General features: G+C 44.6%; 1 protein-coding gene across 3 annotated transcripts in view; it reads left to right on the top strand.

Moving 5' to 3' along the window:
• The window catches only part of LOC115453931 (hemicentin-1), a 207,160-nt gene extending 191,063 nt beyond the window's left edge, over positions 1-16,097 (top strand). Inside the window, exons 10-27 of one of the 3 annotated variants that reach the window (XM_037437735.1) lie at positions 40-222; positions 509-649; positions 943-1,209; positions 1,394-1,452; positions 2,761-3,055; positions 5,565-5,649; positions 5,723-5,919; positions 6,077-6,159; positions 6,362-6,539; positions 7,098-7,232; positions 7,491-7,524; positions 8,766-9,283; positions 9,750-9,839; positions 10,467-10,576; positions 10,822-11,829; positions 11,930-12,581; positions 12,998-13,039; positions 13,683-13,790. In XM_037437735.1, coding sequence (XP_037293632.1) covers positions 40-222; positions 509-649; positions 943-1,209; positions 1,394-1,452; positions 2,761-3,055; positions 5,565-5,649; positions 5,723-5,919; positions 6,077-6,159; positions 6,362-6,539; positions 7,098-7,232; positions 7,491-7,524; positions 8,766-9,283; positions 9,750-9,839; positions 10,467-10,576; positions 10,822-11,829; positions 11,930-12,580 — 4,034 coding nt within the window. In that variant the 3' untranslated portion in view covers position 12,581; positions 12,998-13,039; positions 13,683-13,790. Of the gene's footprint in view, positions 1-39; positions 223-508; positions 650-942; positions 1,210-1,393; positions 1,453-2,760; positions 3,056-5,564; positions 5,650-5,722; positions 5,920-6,076; positions 6,160-6,361; positions 6,540-7,097; positions 7,233-7,490; positions 7,525-8,765; positions 9,284-9,749; positions 9,840-10,466; positions 10,577-10,821; positions 11,830-11,929; positions 12,582-12,997; positions 13,040-13,682 lie in introns of all 3 variants that reach the window. The other 2 variants (XM_037437740.1, XM_037437742.1) reach the window with 2 other exon arrangements.
• The last annotated feature ends 6,350 nt before the right edge of the window (positions 16,098-22,447 follow it).

Below are 22,447 nucleotides of genomic sequence, written 5' to 3'. Positions count from 1 at the left end.
CAGTAGTGATGAAGTACTACGCATGTGGTGTGCGTTCAGTCGTCCCGCAGGTGCGGCTGACGATGAGTGCGCCGAGCCCCGTGCTGGAGAAGGAGCACCAGAACGTGACGCTGGCATGCGAGGTACAGTCCGGCAACCCACCGACCCTCGACGAGGTCGTGTGGTACCTGGACGGCGAGCTGCTCAAGCACCTACCCGATTGCAACAACACCGACGCTGAAGGTTTGCTACACCAAAATTATTACGAAAGTATTAGATCGTTCTTTGGAACTCGGTGATCAAGTAATATTACAATGTACAACATTTTACAACATTAAAATTTAACAAAACTTTGATGTCAAAAAGGTATAAGATTGTTTAATGACATAATAACCGGTTATTTATGAAGCCTGAATGTTCTTCAAATTGAAACTCAATATTTCCTGTATATTCCTTAAACGCGTTTATTGGTAGTTATCGCAAAATTTATACATAGAATGTGTATTAAAAAACCTGATGATTATTTCAGAGAACTTATGCAACGAGGTAGACCCATCGATGCTGCTGCTACAGGATACCACCAAGAGCTTCCACGGGAACTATTCGTGCAAGGGCAAAAACTTCGCCGGCTGGGGCAACGAGAGCGCCAAGACAGAGCTCATCGTTAACTGTGAGTAACTGAGTACGGCATTAGGTACCCACAGCTGCTAATGCTGTAGTTAAACAACTTAGAAAAAAATTAAGGAAGCATTGGCAAATCCACTATTAAAGGAGCAAACTAGAAGGGAAATTATAATTTGTTACTTCTTTAGTGGTGTCGAAAAATTTTACTAAACATAATATATTTTCATTTCAAATATTAGTAGACTTCATAGCAACAAGATTTTGTTGTTTAAAATTGTAGAAGAATGATATGTATTAATGTTTATGTAGATATTTTGATGTTATGGTTTCGTGTTTCAGACCCACCCGGTCCGGCGAAGTTGACGTACTCGCCGTGGCGCGTGGTGAAGGGCAAGTCGCTGGTGCTGAGCTGCAGCGTGGCGGAGAAGGGCAGGCCCGAGGCGAACCGGTTCCGCTGGCTGCGCGGCGGCCGCACCGTCAGCGACATCGTGTCGCAGAACTGGACCATCGACCCGGTCACGCTCGACCACCGCACCAACTTCTCCTGCCGCGCCTTCAGCGCCGCCGGCGACGGCGCGCCCGCCACGCTCGCCATCAACGTGCTCGGTACGACACTCCCTGCTCACTACTCCCAACAACGATCGTATATAGCTCCACTGCGACCTCTCATGAAACTTAGTCATACCTTTACTAAAGCATTAGCATCATTTTAAAAGAAAACGCTTCATTAAAAAGCGATGGCACACCATACAGTTGATACTTAATGATGTGATATTCGTTTGTGTCTCAGCGCCGCCCAGCTTCAAATACGCGATGAACCACTACAGCGGCGCCCTCTACAAGTCGCAGGTAACGCACAATAAAACTTTGTACTTCATACACGCAATTCAGTAATTAGTACCGTAAAAGTTCCGCTGTGAAAATACTTTTTGTCCCAAATTATATATATATTTTTAAAATAACAGTTACGGAAAAGTTTCGCTTGTTTATAAGAGCACATCTCAGAAATATCGTTAACGTTAACATTATTGTAGATTCACTCCCAGCAGTATGCGGACATGATAGTATAAAGGGTGTAAAAGACAGCCTACCGAAAACTGATACCAGGTGTTCAGTACATGATTCTGTAACCCTTAGCGTTTGAATTTTTCGTCGGTCTTGTCATGATATTTTTTTTCAAGGATAACGCAATAAAATATAATATTCTATTCACTAACACCACCCCACTTTCATTTAAATAAGGAACAGTAAATTATTTTCATAATAACAGAAATGTATGTGGAAAACATAAAATGTGCGCACGCGCCCCCAATCAGCTGTTTTTGCGTGCAATGTCCTCGCTGCTCCGGGCGGCCGCACAAAGGCGCGTCGCCGCGCGCGACTTCCTTTGATTACGATCGACGAGCGCTGCGAATTTCAGATTATAGAAAATGTGGATTGGGTTTATTTCATTCCACTCGTCAATTCATTAATTATGAACCCGAAGTTGTGTTTTTTATGAAATAAGGTAGAATACTAAAATAAACGTTTTTTTGTAATATTTTATTTATTTAACATAAAAAAATATTTACTACGCTCATCAGTTGTAGGTTTAAAAAAAATAAAGATTTCGTTAGCTTATTGCTAACTGTGAAGGAATATCACAATTTTTCAAAACTCGTAAATGTGACCACATACCATACCACATCTTTACAAAACTTGGGTGCACTAAGCAATAAAATCTTTGCATTTGTGACTTAACAGTGAATCTTATTTAGTGAACGTCCAAACATGAATCCAGCAGATGATTCATTAGTAGGTACTTTACGACACAAATAAATTTAATGCAAATGACCGTTCCAAATGTTATTATAGGTCTAAGTAATTTCATTGAGCGACGCGTGCGACTCGCAAGTAGCTTACTTTTGGCCATTAGCGGGTGGCTGTCACTGTAGGTAGATTTCGATATCTACGCAATGGATCGCATACATGGCTGTCTCAAGAATTATGAAATTGTTATACGAACATATCCGGTACAATCGGATATCTTTATTTTAATATAAGCATAAAAAACAACTATACTTTAAAAAAAATCGGTAGGCTGTCTTATACACGCTGTATAATTGTTGTAATACCCTAAGTCAGTGGATCGTATCCAATATTATTTGTGTATTACAGAACATCTCGCTGTCGTGCACGGTGGAGTGCGCGCCGCTGTGCAGCGTGCAGTGGCTGAAGAACGGGCAGGTGATCCCTGCGAACGACACGCGGTACTACGTGCACGAGCGGCACATCGAGCCGCAGGGCAACCGCAACGACTTCGAGGCGACCGAGTCGACGCTGCACTGGAACATGTCGGCGTGGCCCGGCGGCGTGCTGGACCGCGCCGCCGACACCGCCTCCTACACCTGCCGCTCCTCGCGCAACCTCGCCGGCCCGCCCGTCAACAGCACCACGCAGTTCGCTGTCGAGTGTGCGTGCATCACTATTTAGTCTAACCGCATGAAATTTTAAACACATATTGTGCGAAATACTGAGCGTGTATAGACAGTGATGATGACCATCTGACTCGTTTGCTCGATTATACATTAGGGGTCGCAATACCGGACCATTTTTCAAAACCGGTATTTTCGGTATTGACCTAAACTAAATTCCGGTATTCCGGTATTTTCGGTATTTCCGGTATTTGAAGAAATATTAGAAAAATAGGAAATATACTTACATTTAAGTTAGTAATTAAATGTCAAATTTTAATGACAGCTTAGTGGTTAGTTAAAGTCTGAATGAAAATAGATTATTTTCGTAAGCCAACGTTCATGCCGTTCTGATTTCTGAGAGTTGGCTCAAACCTCACCTTCCTTCTACCCTTTACCCCATCCCTGGTTTCATTCTGATTAGAAATGATCGAGTTGACAGGATAGGGGGCGGAGTCGCTATATATTTACGTAGCGATTTTGCTTATGCGAAATTTCTGTTTCTTGAGGTTTGGGTTAAGAGTGAGTGAAAACCTTACTAGGTGATATTTATTGTCCCCCATCTCTTGATTACTTCTCCAGTCTGGAAACAGTTCTAGAATCTATAAGATCAGAATATGCTCATCACATCATCATGGGTGATTTAAATACTGATCTCCTTGCCAGCCACTCTTCCCGATCTCGTAAACTCCTTACTGTCCTTGACTCTGCTAAACTGCATGTCCTACCACCGCAAGCCACCCACCATAATATGGATGGTCAAGACACTTGGCTTGACATTATCCTCACCTTTGCTCCTTCCCCTGTTTTCTCCCACGGTCAATTTCCCACTCCTGGCTTCTCTCACCTTGATCTCATCTACATGTCTTACGCCCTAAAACCTGTCAAGTTCCCCTCTAAGATATTGCACTTGCGTAGTTTTGGTCGCATTGATGTGGATAAGCTGAAAGGAGGCGCTGCTAACTTTAACCGGGATCACCTATTGGCAGCCACCTCTGTTGACGATAAAGTCGCAATTTTTAGCCGCGCTGTCATTTCACTCTTTGATACCTTTAAAAAAAAATTAAATTAAAACGTCCTCTTGCACCATGGATTACACATGGGGTTAGGATGGCGATGAGACGAAGGGATCGGGCTTTTCGCCAGTACAGAAGGGATCGTTCGGAGGAGAACTGGTGCCTTTTTAAGGCTGCAAGGAATCGTTGTAACCAGATGGTACGTAATGCTAAACGCCGACACATTCTCAGTAATATTTCTTCTTCCTCGCCAGCCAGTATCTAGAGATTCCTCGGAACTCTGGGTATTGGCAAAGTTAAAAACATAGATCTCCACGGTGCGACTATTGGTTTGGATGACATTAATCAACATTTCACATCCGTTACCATGATTGATCACCAAACTAGGCATCGTACCATGGATTTCTTAATGGGTTTATCCAGGCCTAACATGAATACTTTTTATTTTTCTTCTGTGCCGTTGGGTGAAATTAGAAAAGTCATCTTGTCCATTAAATCCAATGCCACTAGTTGTGACAATATCAGTCGATATAGACGATTCTTCGTCTAGCTGGCGCGATATAGGCTGTGGCGTCCCTCAAGGCGGCATACTCTCCCCATCATTGTTCCCTATCTTCATAAACCTCTTAACACAAAATCTTCAATGTGCGTACCATCTGTATGCTGATGACTTGCAAATTTATTCTCAGGAGCAAGATGATTGTGTGTCCGCAGCTGTAGATAGGGTAAATAAGGACAATTTCGGCCTTTCGGTAAACGCCGCGAAATTGCCATGAAATACCAGGCCATTATTGTAGGCAGCTCAAGGCTTTTAAACAGGTTGTATTTTATATCTATTCCCCCTGTTATGTTTCTCAGCTTTGTTTATCTGACAGCTTGCTGTTTGTTCAGCTTTGTTAATCTAACAGTCAACTAGATTCAAGTTATATCACAATATTAGCCAATCACAACGGCCCTACGTCTACGCATTGCGAAGGCTGCCATACCGTCAACACTGAGAAACAGACTTGTTATCATAGCAATGCTCCGTCCTTAGATAAATAACGTCTATGATTAATGATGATAGACTTTAAAGAACAAAAAATATTTCTAATAAGTTCTAATAAAAATAACAATTAACAGTTAACACCGCTATGCTTAGAACAAAACAAAAGTAGCAATATAGGCATAAGCCGTGTATTTTGCTCGCTCTTTATAGAATATACGCCTATATGAATGACCGAAATTGCAAGTAGCTTAAATTTTTGCGATTTAAAACTCGAGAAATTAATAATTATACACAAATTTTGTACTGAATTTTATTTTTATAAAATACCGAAAATCCCGGTTTTTGTAAAATCAATACCGGTATTTTGAAGTTCTTAATTTGGTCCGGTATTCCGGTATTTTCGAAATCCGGGATACCGGTTTGCGACCCCTATTATACATACAAATGTTTCTCACTGGTGTATCAACCGATCAAAATAATAACTGTCTTTATGTATTTTTACAGACGAACCGGAGAATATCACCGTCACGCCGAAAGTCGTGTCCGTCGTAGAGAACGAGATACCAGCGAGGGTGGTCTGCTCGGCCAAGTAAGAGTGTTCGGTTGTAGAGGCAGTAGAGTAGAGTGGTTGCTGTCGGTGCTGGACGAGCGTGTTGTTGCAGAGGGTTCCCGAAGCCGTCGTACTCGTGGCGGCGCGTGTCGGCGAGCAAGTCGCGCGCGAAGGCGGGCGGCGGCGTGCTGTCGGCGTCGAGCGCGCTGCACCTGCCCGCGGCGGCGCGCGCGCTCGCGGGGCTGTACGCCTGCGAGGCCTACAACCGGCACGGCGCCGTCAACACCACCGTGCTGCTTGACGTCATGTGTACGTCTGCCTCGTTCACTACTTTACTAACTACCTCTCCGGACGGACTACCTACCAGATGGAATATTATACCAAGATATTGCATTGCATATAGCATTCCTTATTCATCATTTTATTGGTATACTTAACGATCTTCTAACGAATAGTGTTATTGCAGATGCACCAGAATGCGGCATCAAACAGACAGAGATCGACGGTCATCAGGTGCTTGTCTGCTCGGCACACGCCAACCCCGCTGAGGTACGATTCTGTGAATAGGTTTCCCGTTGTGAATTCTTTTTCTACTTGCACGGCCTCTCGAAAACTTAGCGACCCTTCACCATCACTTTTAAATGGCGATGATAAACTCTGAATTCTACCAATATTATAGGCTTTCGTTGAAGGTTTGCGTTTAATTCGTGATTCTCGTTATAATATAGGATGTATGTTGCGTGTGTGTCAGGTGTCATTCACGTGGAAGCTGAAGAACGACAACGACTCACTGACGGATGAGTCGATCTGGCAGAGTGGCGCTCAGAGCTTCCTGCGGCTGAGTGCGGCCGTGGACGCGCACCGCACCTACCTGTGCTTCGCCAACAACTCCGTCGGCGTGTCGCGCGCCTGCGAGCGGGACGTCGTCGGTCAGTACGCACACGCACATGCACGTGCACACACACACAGACACACACACACACAGACACACGCGCGCACCGCACCTACATGTGCAAATTAACCCTATTTCTTGTTTCGCTCCTTCAATTTTAGATTCCTTTCATCAATACCAGAAATGGACCCAAGTTTTATTTGTAAGTTTTAATCAGCAATCACAATCTTGGTTCCTATTTGATTATCAAACACACAAATACTCCTAACTATGTTTATAACATGAACCGCAAGCTGGTGCAAGTGTCTATATATAGAATTTGGTTTGCAGCCAACCTGGAGACCCTCAGTGAGTACCGTCCTATGTCAGTTATTACATAAATATTGTTTATTATCGATTACTTATTTTGTTTGGGTACTCTTTGAAAACCTGACGCCCAACTGCCCCATACCGGAATACACAAATAAACAAACATATTTTTTATTTCAATGTTCTATCCAAAAATCCGCTATAAACCAAGTAGGTATACAGTACCGCGGTATCTCACCAGATAATTACTTTCTCACTGGATTAATCGTAGATGGTAACTTTGCAGGCACAAAGGTATGGTGGCGCGATCCGCAGAAGCTGATTTTGCTGGGGTGCGCGGCGCTGGCGGTGCTGCTTGTGGCCGTGGTGCTCTGCATCATCATCATCTGCATCTGCCGCCGCATGCGAGCCAAGTCCAAGTGTGAGTACTCTCGCGCACCCCTAACATTAACGCTACTCTACTGCGCAACAATTGCCGCGCATTGCGTTGCACAACTTGTAGCCGAACATGTTTCTCGTCTACATCTGCTCTCTGTTGTTTTTGATTATGTTGAGCATTCCATGTTGCGCGTCATATGTTGCTTATCGTGTTACTGTGCGTGTGAACTAACCGAGTATTTCATTTCGTTCCCGGGTGCCGCCCGCCGACTAACGCACGCGATTTACTAACGCCGTGTAGACAATAACCCCGTCGAACTAGAGGAGCGAGAGAAGTAAGTGCACTTACTCATACACTAGCGTAGTCGAGTAGCCACTGGTCCCGTTAGTTACTCGCCCCACTACTCCTCGTATATGTGCAGTAGAGACGTGGGCGATGACCACGCGCTTTCCCCAGGGAGTCTGTCCACCAAAGCGGAGCATGGAGACGATGCGGACTTAGGAAAATTGTCAATCACTATTACAGTTATAGTGAGGGAGTGAGAGAGAGAGAGAGAGTGTTACATTAAATACCGATCTACACTTTTTTGCATGATGTTCACTGAAACGGAACTTTCTTGGATAATAAATGTTATAATACCGCATCGCTTTGGTGGATTGACACCTTGATCCCTCGCCCCGAAGCCCTCCCCCGCGCTCACTGTGTGAGTGAACACACACAGCCGTCCCCTACTCCGTGCCGCACCGCGCGTGTGTGTGTGCGTGTGTTTATACTTATCTATCATATTATATTTATTTTTATTATATGTTATTCTATGTATTATATTACTATATTCTTGCGTCTTACACATAATTATGATGTTCCATGTGCGGTCTACGTTGAATATAAATATTATACAATTTCAGCGTCGCCGTTGGTCCGAGCAGACTCGTGGCACACGTTGTCAATGCCCCCGTCACGGTCGCCCCTAATAGTGCCAATGCCGAGGTCGTGACCTCCGCGGAGGTCTCGGCCGTGTGCCAAGGTGACAGTGTGCGATGAGTTTGACCGCCTGTACATGCTTGGACCAACGGCTGCCCGTTTGAGAGACGGTTCATACTAACAGCGTCGCGGGCGCCCTGAGCGCGTCCCGACGTGTCCCGGCGTGCACTAACAGTTTGGTTGTTGCGTAGGTTCCTAACCGCACTAACCCCCGACGTCCTCAGACTGACCACCATCAACGCGGCAGGTACACCTCATCATAGACACTAGTCGAGAATGCTTTCTTCTTTTTGTTCGCTGTATTTTGGATCGTTTTCTTTTACGACTTGCAGTTTAGTAGTTCGGCTCAGTAGACTTTCGATACATCGGCGCCGCATCAGCACCGCATGCCGCCGGACTGTGAAAGCATTCTTCTCGTACTCGTTACACGCACACCGTATTATATGTACTCGTATGTATAGCCGTACACCGCCATCACGATACACACCGCGACCCCCCCCCCCCCTGCCTTCCATCTCCCTCCCCCGCTCGCTCCCAGTCCCCCCGCGCGTCGCGCACCGCCCGCGTCTTCGGTAACGCGTGTGTCCCATGCAGCCCGGATGGCAGCTGCATCAGCGAGGTGTCGATCGCGCAGTCGATCATCGCCCAAGCTCTACCAGCTCTATCGCCGCGCGTGGCCGCCGACCGCGCACGCCTTGTGGCCCCCGCCTCCCCCGCCGCGCCCGCCGCCTCCGCTGCGCCCGGCGCACACGCCACGCAGCCCGAGCCAGCGCCCAAGGCGCAGGCGGTGGTGTCGCCCAACAAGTGGCCGCTGAAGCCGGGCGTGTTGGTGCACGTGAACTCGAGCCACTCGCTCAGCCCCAAGAACCAGGCGCGCCTTGCCGCCGCGCAGAGGAGCGACGACGTGAACCTCGGCCTACTGGAGCGTCGCGCTGCCGATGAGGACAAAAGGCCCACGCCGCCGCGCGGCCGTCTCGTGGCGGGCCTGCTGGGGACCCTGCGCGCACGCGCCCGCGCGCCGCACGACTACAAGAAGATGGGCAAGCCGGGCGGCGCGCGCTTACGCTCTCTGTTCCGCAGCGACGCGCCCGCCGTGCGCCACACCCGCGGAGGTATACACGCTACACTACAACACTCACTCCCGCCCCGACCCCTCGCCCTCGCGAGTCTCCCCCGCGCCGGCGCACGCCAAACAGATCAATCACCACCACACTATTGTTAACCCTACAGCGTCTAAAGCCAAAGTGACGGCGAGGAAATAGTTCATAATAAGACAATAATTTAAATTCAAATTTGTGTCTTGTCTTCATAAGATTAAAATTAATACAACATAAACTTTTGCTCCCGACCCTCAATCTTTTACACTTTTTATTTTAGTATATACCGCTATAATATTTAAGACTAAGTTCATTTGTTACCTCGTATCTTGTCGCACTCCACCGGTGGTGTCGATCGGTCCCCGGCGCGGCGCGTCTCGCGGAGTCACCGCACACACCCACCCGCTCGTACATAGCGCTTTTTACGTTGCTTGTTGCACGAGTTTTGTTGCATTTAGTGTTACTTGTGGCATGTTTCTAGTGGTATCATTCAAAAGGCCTGAGCGTGTCGCCGCGCCGCCCCCCGCTGACGTGCCCCGCGCTCTCCGCAAGAGGAAAAAGCCCGGCGACAGTGAGTACTCGCGCACACATACGCCCTGTACGTGTGTACGCGCGTTCGCATCGGTACAGGAAGCTGCGAGTTCCATCACAGCTCTCTGAACATTGCTATTCCTTAAAGCATTCAGTATACACACTCACAACAACGTTCTGTGACTAACCGGGCGGTTACAGTAACCAGTGTAGTCGTGAGACGAGCTCACGGCTCGACACTGACGAGCACCGGTTACTGTAACAGTTCTATCACTGTCACAGTTAGCTACCGTGTAAAGTAAATATTTGCAAATAAGTTAGCGCTGGCAAAGAAAATTTAGGTGACCTGATTAAATCAGATGGCACTTGAAAATCAATTTATTTTCATACGCGTTAAGTATTACTAAAGCGAAAAATGTACATTTTATGGTTATGTTAGTATAATTATGTGAATACCTATATAAATAGGTGGGTATTTAAAAAGAATGACACTTATATTTAACTGCCATCAAAATTGTTTCAACTACCGTGGTCCGGTCCTCAACTCGGACCCACATTTACAATGTTTATTAAAGGCTTCTTTATGAGCAGGATGGGCCGTATGGTGGTGGTACGTAGTGGTGGATACGACTCCCTCGCCATGTGTTTACCTGTGTCATGTCTGCAGGTCCGCCCACCAACGGCATAGATAACGCGGCGAACGGCGCGCTCGGCGTGGACGGGCCGGGCCTCTACGAGAACCTGCCCTTCCACGGGCTGCAGCAGCCGCCCAACAAGGTAACAAGCCGCCATCATAACCCTCTGTACTTACATCACCGTCACTTTTCGTTAACTAGTTTTGCTTTTTATGTTCGCGCTGTCGCCGCTTGTGTGGTCTAGAGATGATGTGCACCGAACGAGCCGAGAGTGGGGCCGCGGTGAGGCGGTGCACGTCGCTCTGGGCCCAACGTCGCAGTACGCGCCGCCTTATGTGTTGCATGTAACGTTTTGTTTGGTTATTTCCATGTTGCTTGCATGCCCAGCCCGTGCAGGCCATTCCGCCGCGAGTGGTGGCGAGCGCACTCCGGCCGCGCACCGGCGACGCGCCGCGACACGTGTGCGCGCCCTACGTGCCCGACGCACCCGCCGCGCACCCCGCGCACCCCGCACACTCAGCCGACATGTACGCCACACCGCTCCCGCCGAAGCAGCGACCTCCCCCCGCACCCCACGTACTGCTCAACCCACACTTGCCGCCGATGGAGCCGACGCACCTCTCGCCGCGTCCCGCTGCCTCCGCCGACTCCACCACTCGATTTAGCTCGTTAAACACTCGGCCCCAGCGCCGCCCGCCACTGTTCCACTCTATGAGAGCACTGCGCAAGAGAAACATGGAGCGATTCTACCCCAATACAGAATACGGGGAGGATTTTGACGAGATAAACAATAACAAGCAAGAGTCCGACAACGATGCCGATGCGCTGTACGCCAACTGTGCCACGCTGCCGCGAGATACCGACATGCGCTTCGAGAACCTGACCGATTCCATACAGATCTGCGAGGAGAGCGGACCGGGCGTCGGTGAGGCGGTGACGCCGGCGCGGCCGGTGCCCGCGCCCCGCACCCGTGCAGTCCCCGCGCCTGCGCTCGCCCGCGACCACGTCTACATCAACCTGTCCATGCCGCTCATCAACACGCGCCTCTCCAAGTACACGGACACGGTGGACGTGCCGCTCCGCGCCACCAGCTCCGCGGCAGACCTCAGGCATCACACGGAGACTGATGATGGCACTGACGTTGTCGATTTTACAAAACCAAATATAGTGGCTGCAACGCCCAAGAAGAATACGGCAATGACATTACCATCCACGTCACTGGTGAAATCAGTGCTGGAACAGTTTGGTGGTTATGAGGGTGCGGGGAAGACGCAAAAGGCGTTACAAGGGATGCGGGGAGTGCGGGTGGCCATCGCTCCGGAGGGCACGCTGCACATCCCGCCGCTCAGCGAGAAGCCGGTGCGCCGCAGTCATTCGATCGCCGGCGACGGTCAGGTAACGGCGCGAGTGGCGTCTCTCTCTCTCATATCGCGCGTCTCTCGGTCGCCGGGCGCTTCACTAACGCACTAACCCACTAATGTTTCGTTGTTCACAGAATACTAACATCCTGCAGCAACAGTACATGCAGAAACGTAACCATTTCACTAACCTCAGCTCCAAAGGGAAAAACAAGAAAAACTTTCAAATACCGCTTCAAAAGCACCACAGCTTCTGCTACTTCCAACCGATACGAGTGGACAAGCGCGGTGCGGCAACTTACGAGGCGGCCACCGCACCACCGCTGTACCGTGAGCCGCGCCACGACCCGCAACATGCAACTCAACACGCAACACGATACACAAAGACGTTAAACCGCACGCGAGACAAAGGCGGACACAAACTGCACACACTCAAGAAGTCAGAGAGCCTGCGTGAGAAGCTGTCGTGCGTGGGCGTGGAGTACGAGCGGCCCGACTACCCCGAGCCGCGCGACGAGCACAAGTCGTACCTGCACATACTGCGCGCCTCGTACGAGCACGACGCGGCGCCAAAGGACGAGCGCCCGCGCCACAAAAAGCTCGTTTACGCCGACCTGGCGCTCGGCAACCACAACCTCAAGTTCAAGAACACGGTCAACTCGAACAGGCACCTGTACGACACGTACAGCGCGCCCTCCACTGCAGCCGCGTCCGGCGCGAGTCCCGCGGAGGCGCCGCACCTGCGCACCGACTATGCCACGCTCAGGTTCAACGAGATCGACGTGTGAGGTGAGGTCCCCGCCCCGTGCCCCGCGCCCACCTCCCCCCGCGCCCCGAACCGCATTCAGTGCGCCCACACGCAGCATGACGTCCGCGTCTCGCCTTACTAAGCCATTTAACTGTGTCTGTCCTAGTGTGTGCGCATGCGCACGCCTCTCCTCGTGCATTATTACGTCTCTTGCAAATATACTTACAGGAAAATTGTGCATTCTTTGGTAAACCTTTATTAGCCACATACATAAATAACATATTTCATAATAAGTAGATCCATTGTGTCTGAAAATATAGCAAGAGCCGTAGTAATAACCCGTCCCGCGCCGCCTGCCGCCGCGCGCACGCGCACACACACATGCGCACCCGCGCGTAGTGGAGTGTGAGAGCATGGAACCGCCGCCGTGTTGTGACCTTTGTATTTCTCTTTCTAGGAGCGCTTTGCCAAGAGCGACACGTACATATATTAGAACAAGGTAATCCCCTCATACATTTACATTGTAATATTCTGAGCACGCGACACACTCACACTAACACAAGCAATTACACTATAAAGAATTTATACTTACCTACAATTCTGAAGCAATAATATTGTCACAAACCTCATCTCACTTTAATTAGTTAATTAATTAATGTGATGAAAATAAAGCCAACTAGGTTTCGTAGCAGAAATCATAGTGAAGTCAGTTATAGCGGAGATCTGAAATAAACATAATAATATAATTTGATATAAATTAGGTTGTTATGGAAATGTTACAAATGCGTCACTTTTTGAACGAGTTACAAGTGTAATCTGCAAAAGACCACTTATACAACATTATTACACGTTTTCGTGTCTACTGAGATTGAAGTTACACAATCACCTTAAAAAAATAACAAAAGTAGCGCAACGAGTGTAATATCGGTAGGCATCTATGTATAGGCATAATGCAACTGCTATTGTTATGTTCGTACGGGAAGCTGGCGCCTTAGCGTTACATAATTATTGTACAACTACTTACGCCAGTGTAACAGAACACTCCACGCGGCGTGTGCGTGTGTGTGTTTGTGTGTAAACGAGTCACAAGCACACACATGCATGCGCACCAGACTCACACTAACACGTACGTTGTCCTGCAGCCGTTCCGCCCTGAAGACCAGTTTATATACGCGGACGCCGAGATGAAGGACTACGGCCCCATCGACTACAAGGGCGCCTCCATCTACGCGCAGATGAAGAAGATAAAGGGCCAGCAGCGCTTGCAGCAGCTGCGCGACGAGCGCGACAGCCCCGACATGCTGTGACGCACCGTGTCACCCCCCGCGTCCCCGCCCTGCGCCACCCCCCGCGTCACCATCGGACGGCCCTTGCGTGGTGTCGTGCGCTCTAGTGCGTGTACATACGTGTAAATATGTACAGTTGTGGAAGGTGCGACGAACTTGTGTTGAACCTGCACGACTCCTGTGCTTGTGTTGGCGAGCCCGCAGTTTGTTCGTGAGCCGCGCGTCGCCCGCGTGTGTCGCACTCACGCCACACGCACTGCCCCCGCGTTGCTCTTGTAGTTGTCGCGGTATCCGTCCAAGCGGCGCTGACTCACGCCAGCTCCTGCATGACACAACTTCTGCCTGTCGACCTATCTGTTAATAATACAATTAAAACCATACCTACTGAATGGAATTTTTATAAATAAAAAGTTTGTCGTACGACATCACGTTTATTTTGTTTATTCCTTGCTAATGTGAGAATAATAATGCGAAATGGACAAAGATTTTCGAACCACTTTGAATATGAGATAATCCAGACAATCCCGTCTCGAAATCCTCCATTTCTAAATGCTGACTAAGCCAGGTCCAACTCATCTCCTCTTCAAAAATGCCTTGGTTAAGGTGTTATATTTTACAAACAATAAACTAAATTCCTTTGCAGTAAATTCTCATGCACTAGGTATCATGTGCCGCGGGTGGAGGTAGCGTGTGGCACTTGCGCTCACGCACCAACGAGACGTTAACAATCGCTCGCACGCGTATACTGTGCCATGCAATCAGGACATTGCACGAAGTATGTAATATTATGTTTATTTGCGAGGGATCTTCCGATCTTATTGATGTTAACACATGGCCCGCGCCAGCGATTCATTGAGAGCAGCATTGTGAGTGCGACAGAGGCGGGCGCTCGAGTGGTCGCGGGCGGCGCCGCCACGGGACTAGTGCACGCACGCGGCGCCGCCCGCCGCTACACCCACTAGCGACAAATTAATACTAAACATAGTGAAGTTTTGTACATAAACAACTTGTTATTGTCAAATAGTGTTAATAAATTAATTTATGGATTTTTATACATCTTTGTTTTATTTCATGCCCATCGACAACTACTAATAAGAATAGGGTGTTTGACTGGTGTAACCAAAAAATATAAAACTGATCCAGGAGAAAGAATAGTGGGCGACAATATTTATCAAATAGATTTTTTTATTTTAAACGTATTGTAAATTTTTTATATATGTCATTAAAATTTAGAATTTTAAATCTGTATCCCTCTCGGCCTAAAACGACGCGATGCCGGCCGCCATTCCTAGTGACGTCATCTCTCATAAACATTGCATCATTCAATACAATAAATATATAGTAACGACTGCATGACACATAGAACAACAGATGGCACGCACTCATGACTTAAAAAAACCGAAGTTACAAAAACCATAGTTTATATTTGACACTTATATTAAAACATTATTTTTTTGGTGACAACATTTATAACATAATATACAACTATAAACTTACATTGAAATGAACTTCACAAAAATAACTCGCAGATTTATCCGACGTATATTTTGGATCTCGTTGTGCTAAAGTCACCACTTCTTTCTTAAATCTTTTGATTTCGGCACATGAATGAACAATTTATCAGGAGTATGTGGTGTTGAGTTATTACGTAAAGGCACTGAACAATATTTATATGCATATTCTTTTTTTGTGGGAAAAGTTACAACTAACAGATATAAATCGTAGACAATTTGTTTTGTTGTAAGGTGCAGGTTAGGTGTCACAACTGTCACGAATGATTGTATATGGGCGATGACATCACACAGGGAAAACGCCACGCGACAACGCGTTTTAGCGCGAAATTATAAATGACAAAAGAAAATCAAGGATATTTAATAAATTGAGCATATTTTAACAATAAAAATATAATTCATGCTATAAGTGAATAGTCCTCTATCGTAGTACAAACATTTTAAAAAATTGTCAAACATCCTATACAGTACATACTACATTAATCTTGAATAAATTAATCTGCTCTATTATAAAATTCCTGTCGATCTCTAAAGGCTCTCGTTTTATATCATGTAACTGAAAGAAAGGGGTAAGGTAAGGGTACCATTTCCCATAAATAACGAACAAAAAAAGTACAACATCCAAACTACTTTGATTAATAACAGGTACATTGCACGACACTGAGCCATCAAACTTATGTACCTGTGACGTAGTGATTAAGAGAGTACTTATAATGTGTCTCTTTGTATTGAAGGCATTAATAAACGTACCATATATAAAGTGTACTCTTTTATTCACCTTAGGCCCGTTCTTACATACCAATTACTTGAATAAAATCGATATCTATACCTATCTCATATCTATTGTAGTTTATGTTGTTATATTATGGGAGTCTGAACTCTAACGTGATATTAAACTCCAAGGATGGCTCTGAGTAAGCATGTATTTCCAAAGTTCCAGAGCACGTTAATACACAGCGGCGTACCTAGATGGTAACAAATTAGCAGACGTACTGAATTAACAAAGGCGCTCGTCGCTTTTATGTGGGAGGCATGGTGTGACCGGCGTGCCCGCGCAACTACAGTACAATACAGTTACAATTGTCACGATATATATTTTCCGGGATAGAAAGTAAAGCCTTTCCAGGTTCTCAAATTATCTCTATTCCATATTTCATGTAAATCCATTGGGAAGTTTTTGAGTTTATCATATTCAAAAAGGCAAACAGATGCGGCGGGGCACTTTCCTTTACATATATTTTATAGAACCTTTTAAAAAGAATAATTCCGTCATACATATTAGCTGCGTAACTTCAACCGTTTACTTGGCGCACGCAAAGGAAGCTCTCAAAAGTAATAAAATTTCCCCGTTTTTGCAACATTTTTCATTACTGCTCCACTCCTATTGGTCATAGCGTGATGATATACTTATAGCCGTCTTCTCTGTGTCAACGCAATCAAAAGAAACAGCAATCTAGGCCGCATATTTTCAAACTCGCAACTACTCGCAAGGGAATCAAAACCTAAAGGGTACTTCCTGTCGACCTAGAATCTTGAAATTTGGCAAGACGCAGTGTTTTATAGCACATATAAAGAAAAAATTCCGAAAACCTCATTTTTTCGATAATAACATAATAAACTCGATACTATTCTAGTGAATAATATCGAGTTTAGTTTAGGAATGTTAGTTCACAATTTCACTTTCATTGAAATAACAAAAAGTAAACTATTTTCATAACATAATGTATGTGGAAAAGATAAAATGTGCGCATGCCCTTCCGATCAGCTGTGTTTGCGTGCAATGTCCTCGCTGCGTCAGACGATCGGCCTAAAGGCGCGTCGCCGCGCGCGGCTTCCTTTGACTACGAGTGACGAGCGCTGCAAATTTCCGATTATAGAAAATGTGGATTGGGTTTATTTAAGGTGGTAGCTCAAGGTCCATTTTCATACATTTTGTTTCGGCTTTAATCTGGGTAACTAAACAAGTATTGGCAAGTAAAGAATTTAAATTCACGTCTAGTTAGTGATTAGTTCTCGCAGTTGAAGAAAAACGTAAAATAATTAATAATCATGGATATTTCTGCCTTTAAAATTTCGTCATATTAAATTTTAAAGGCCGAAATATCCATGATTATTAATTATTTTACGTTTTTCTTCAACTGCGAGAACTAATCACTAACTAGACGTGAATTTAAATTCTTTACTTGCCAATACTTGTTTAGTTACCCAGATTAAAGCCGAAACAAAATGTATGAAAATGGACCTTGAGCTACCACCTTAATTCCACTCGTTAATTCATTAATTATCAACGGGAAGGTGTGTTTTTTACGAAACAAGAATGAAATGGGAAACGATTTTTATTATTTTTACTAAAGTAAAGCTTGTTTTAATTACTTTTTTTATTTAACATTATTTAGTATTTACTGTGCTTATCAGTTGTAGTCATTAAAAAAAAAGATTTTGTAAGCTAATTGCTAAGCGTGAAGGAATATTACAATTTTCCAAAACATTTACGAAATGTGACCAAATCGATGCAGTTATCTCGGAGTTTATCGAATATACATATTATCCTATTACTCATTTCTTCGTCATTAAAACACGCCCCATCGAACCATCTTTCTTTTACGTACCTCTACAAAAATAAGTCTAAGGGCGTTAGGTTGAGTTAGTTGCATAAAAAGTAGTTAGTAGACAAAGCCAGTGTCACGAATTTGTTAGTTATTACTTAGGCGGGCACTAAAAATCGCGCTCGTCAGCCGCATTGGTATTGCGGTACGTACTGGGTACATACTACAAAGGAAATGTCGACTGAGCGGTGACGGCCGCGCCGCGCCTATCTGAGCCTGCGCCGCCCGGCCCGGCCCACTGTGCGCGATAGTGGTCCCATTAGCTGACGTACGCTACGAAGTTACGACTTTTTTTTTAAATATTGACCTTTTTATTAATTTCTTTTAAATAGTAGTTTCATTTGTGTATCGGAATGTGATACAGTACAGAATATTAAGAATAAAAATAATTTTAACAAAAAATTAAACCGCCTTCAAAAACAAATCAAAATCAAAAAATAATTTCACATAACAGGTTTATATTGGATACCAATTTTGGAGTCAGTGCCTAAATTTTTAAATTCACAACATCAATTTGGTGTCTACGCATTCATAATTCATTAAATCAGTTTCTTCTCTTTTTATCTCAGACATAATAAATCCATTACCTTTGTAAAACATGTTACCATATACTCTATGTTTAAAATGCCTAACATATATTATTTAGCCCACCAGAAAATATTGTGGGCACACTGTCCTTTTTTTACTGGATTCGTGAAACATTTCTAATAAAATAATCCTTTAAAATGTTTAGACCTATGTATGTTCGGAAACCAATTGCCAAACTTCATATTTCTCAGCCATAGTCTCAGTTATGGGTATTTGAGTCAGTTGGAAACCGGGAACAATACAACACATGTAATATAATTTTTACTTTAAATGAATACTGGTGTTAGGTCTCTCGTATTATGTGAGTCCACCTGATTAGGTACCACCACCATGGCTATTACGGCCGCCAAGCAGCAGTATGTAGTTCCTGTTGCGACTTTGGTAGATATGTAGTCACCAGTGTTTACGCACAACATAATAAAGTAGGGCTTGGTAATATTAATTTATTTACGTTTTCCTTTGGTTACAATTACATATAAGTTCGGCAAGGTTTTTGGGTGTGCCAAGCCGCGCGGTGTTATCGTGCGGGCGTTCGTGGGCGAGTGGCGAGGCGGCGCGGCCGGGCGAGCGCTGTAGCAGGCGCCCGCACCCCTCGCGGCGCGCTCTCTCCCCGCCGCCGGGCCGCATCCCCGCGAGCCCCCTCGGCAGCGAGCCGCGGCGCTGGCGCGTCACGCGACAACCAGTTTGAAGGACATTGTAGCCAGTGTAACTACTGGACATAATAAGACTTAACATCTCATGTCTCAGGATGGCGAGCGCAGTGGAATACCAAACAATACTTTGTAATTCAAGATGTTGGATGGTGTTTCAAAAGCAATATATATGTAAATATATATTTCTTCTCCCGAAGACAATATCCTGAAGTAGTCAGAGTAAAAGAAATAAATTATCGTATTATTGTACGTTTAATTTGAGTTACGATTTCCTTTTAAATGATAATGTTATTTTCTCAATATCTAATGTCTACATAAAAAGCTAAAAGATGAAACAAATTTACTTACTTGTGAAATGTTACTTTACTCCGTTTGGTAACGGGTTTTACAATAGACACAAATTCTCATTGTGGATTATTACTAAAACCACACACAAATAACATTTTAAATACACATTTCACCGTAATATTTCATTCAAATACACTGACTAAATAAAGACAGTGAAATCAATACGACGACTAATAAAATGCTACCACACACGTATATCAGTTTTATACACCGTGACTTTATAGTCGTTTTCGAACCGAAAATTTTGAATTCTATATCAATAATAGAAGTGAATAAAAAGAATTTTAACAAAAAATTAAACCGCCTTCAAAAATCACTCAAAACCAAAAAATAATTTCACATAACAGTTATATATTGGATACCAATTTTGGAGTCGGTGCCTAATTAAAATTGCTAGTTAAGCTATATTTATTGCATAGTCCATATATAAGCTACATTTCTATCAAATCAATTAAAAGGAGTAGGTTCGCGTTTATTACTAACAAACATATATAGTGAAAGGTGTAATACCAAGCACATGTATGGTGTTTCATCTTTTTCTTTCCTCTTTTTTCGGGACAGGGTGTGTAATATACCGACGTTTGACCAGCTATATGTAACTGGGGAAGAATTTAGGTAGTGTACAGTTCACAAATTTAAATATTTCCTTAATAGCTTCCATTTGCTGTGCTGCGGCGGTGCGTTCATCTCCAGTGACGATCTGACTTGTTGACTTTGTACGCTGGCAGCACATTGTTTTCGTATATTTGTTAATATATTTATCTAGCTTAACTAGCAATTTTAATTAGGCACCGACTCCAAAATTGGTATCCAATATATAACTGTAATGTGAAATATTTATTTGGTTTTGAGTGGTTTTTGAAGGCGGTTAAATTTTTTGTTAAAATTATTTTTATTTTTTGCTTTTTTGTGTTAGTAAAAAATAGACCGTCACAATGGCATAATTGTGTTTCGCTCACGATACGACTATCACGCTGAGGAGTTGTACCTCTGAGTACCACTGAAAAGGGGAAAAGGTGTGATGCTATATATATGTATGTAAGAAGTAGATTCAAGCAAACCTAACGTAAAACACTACTGATATATTTGGCTCACAGTACAATTATCGCGCTGTGGTGTTACACCTCTGCCTACCCCTGAAAAGGGGAAAAGGTGTGATGCTATATACATGAATGTATGTAAGAAGTAGAATCAACTAAACCCAACGCAAAAACACAACTAATGTGTTTCGCTCGCAGTACGACTATCGCGGTGAAATGTTACGCCTCTGCCTACCCCTGAAAAGGGGAAAAGGTGTTATACTATATGTATAAGTATATGAGAAGTACAGTCAACCAAACTCAATGCAAAAACATAACTAAATACGTCACAGGAAAGCTAAATTCGCAATTTCGTTTTCTTGGACGACATAATTATTCTAGTTTTTCTAATTTTAAAACCATACTACCGAAGCGATGTTGAATTAATGTTATGAGACCAATCTGGAGAGAAATTCTTTCGAATAAAAAAAGAATTTTCCAAATCGGTTCATAAATGTGCGAATTCTGAGGTAACATACAAAAAAAAATCTCGTCGAATTGATAACCTCCTCCATTTTCTGAAGTCGGTTAAAAAATATCAGTTTAATAAAATTAAAACTTTTTTTATCATTAAAATGAATACTCGTTTCCTAATAATAAATGAGAACTCGTGGTAATGCCACTACACACCCTACGATCCGTGCCATGGATAACTAAATGGCCAAAAATAGGTACAAAGAGACCGCCACGTTGTAGCCAATCACGCGCACCCCCCTGATGTACCTATACTTCAGAACGCCGAGCGCATACACTCCCGCGTACCTCCGCCAACCGCGCCGTAGTTCAATTAGTAGTGCGACAACACGCGCGCGATTAGGCTGTTTTGAGACGTTGCCACGCGAAAATGAGTCGTACTCGTCAGTATTATATTCAATATATTCATCCGCGGAGTATTTGTCAATGGTTCAGCTACACGCTGTAGCTAAGTAAGTACAATTTGGAAGAGGCTAGGCGGTTATATTCTTAGCCGGATCATTTGAATGCGCTGCGATTTCACGGGATCGAAATTCCTCAAGTTCCATCTACTCCCACTACCTTGGCTGCCACCCAGCGCCTCCTAGACCACGAATAATTCCGCTCGCCGGCTCATGTGCAAGGCTGAGGACGGGTGAATGACTCGCCGGATAACGAAGTGGACATTTTAGAGTACTTTGAGCGGGATCCCCGGCGGAGCACGAGAATTGCGGCACGGGAATTTTATGTTAGTATTTGTGTAGAAAACATTAAGTACCTACGGATTTCACCCGTATCATTTCCATCGGGCGCACGCAATTCACGACAACAATGGACTGATAATGAACATTACTGGACTATGGATTGGCCGCGGCGGCCCCGTGACTTGGTCGGCGAGAAGCCCGTACTTATTTTGTGAGACTTTTCGGAGATAAAAAGACTCGTGTACGTAACACGAAACACCTGACGAGTTATCTAGTGCGATAGTGGACTTATTTAATCGAGTGAAAAGTGACAGAGACACATTGCGAAAGCTTAAATACAATAACTTAAAACGTGCACGTGTGCATCGAACGCGGTGGACTCCATTTCGAGCAGTTGCTTCGTTACAGGAAAGTGTAAATACGTAATTTATAAATAAACTGTTTAGGAATGTAAGTTAATTATTTCGTATATAGGTCAATTTTTAAATACGCTAGAAATACTCATAGTTCGTTCGCGCTAGTTATTTTTTTTTTTTTTTTTTTTTTTATTACTTAGACGACAATAAATGAAGTAGGTACTTTATCGGAAAGTAGTACTTAATTAAAGTAGGTATTTCCGACGGTCCTAAGCCCGTGTGGAGTATGAAGGAGACAATGGATTTCATTTTTCTATTTTTTT

This window comes from Manduca sexta, chromosome 2, assembly GCF_014839805.1.
Source record: "Manduca sexta isolate Smith_Timp_Sample1 chromosome 2, JHU_Msex_v1.0, whole genome shotgun sequence".
Taxonomy (NCBI): domain Eukaryota; kingdom Metazoa; phylum Arthropoda; class Insecta; order Lepidoptera; family Sphingidae; genus Manduca; species Manduca sexta.
The sequence above is the reverse complement of the archived record's forward strand: the minus strand, read 5'-3'. Positions and strand labels throughout refer to the sequence as shown.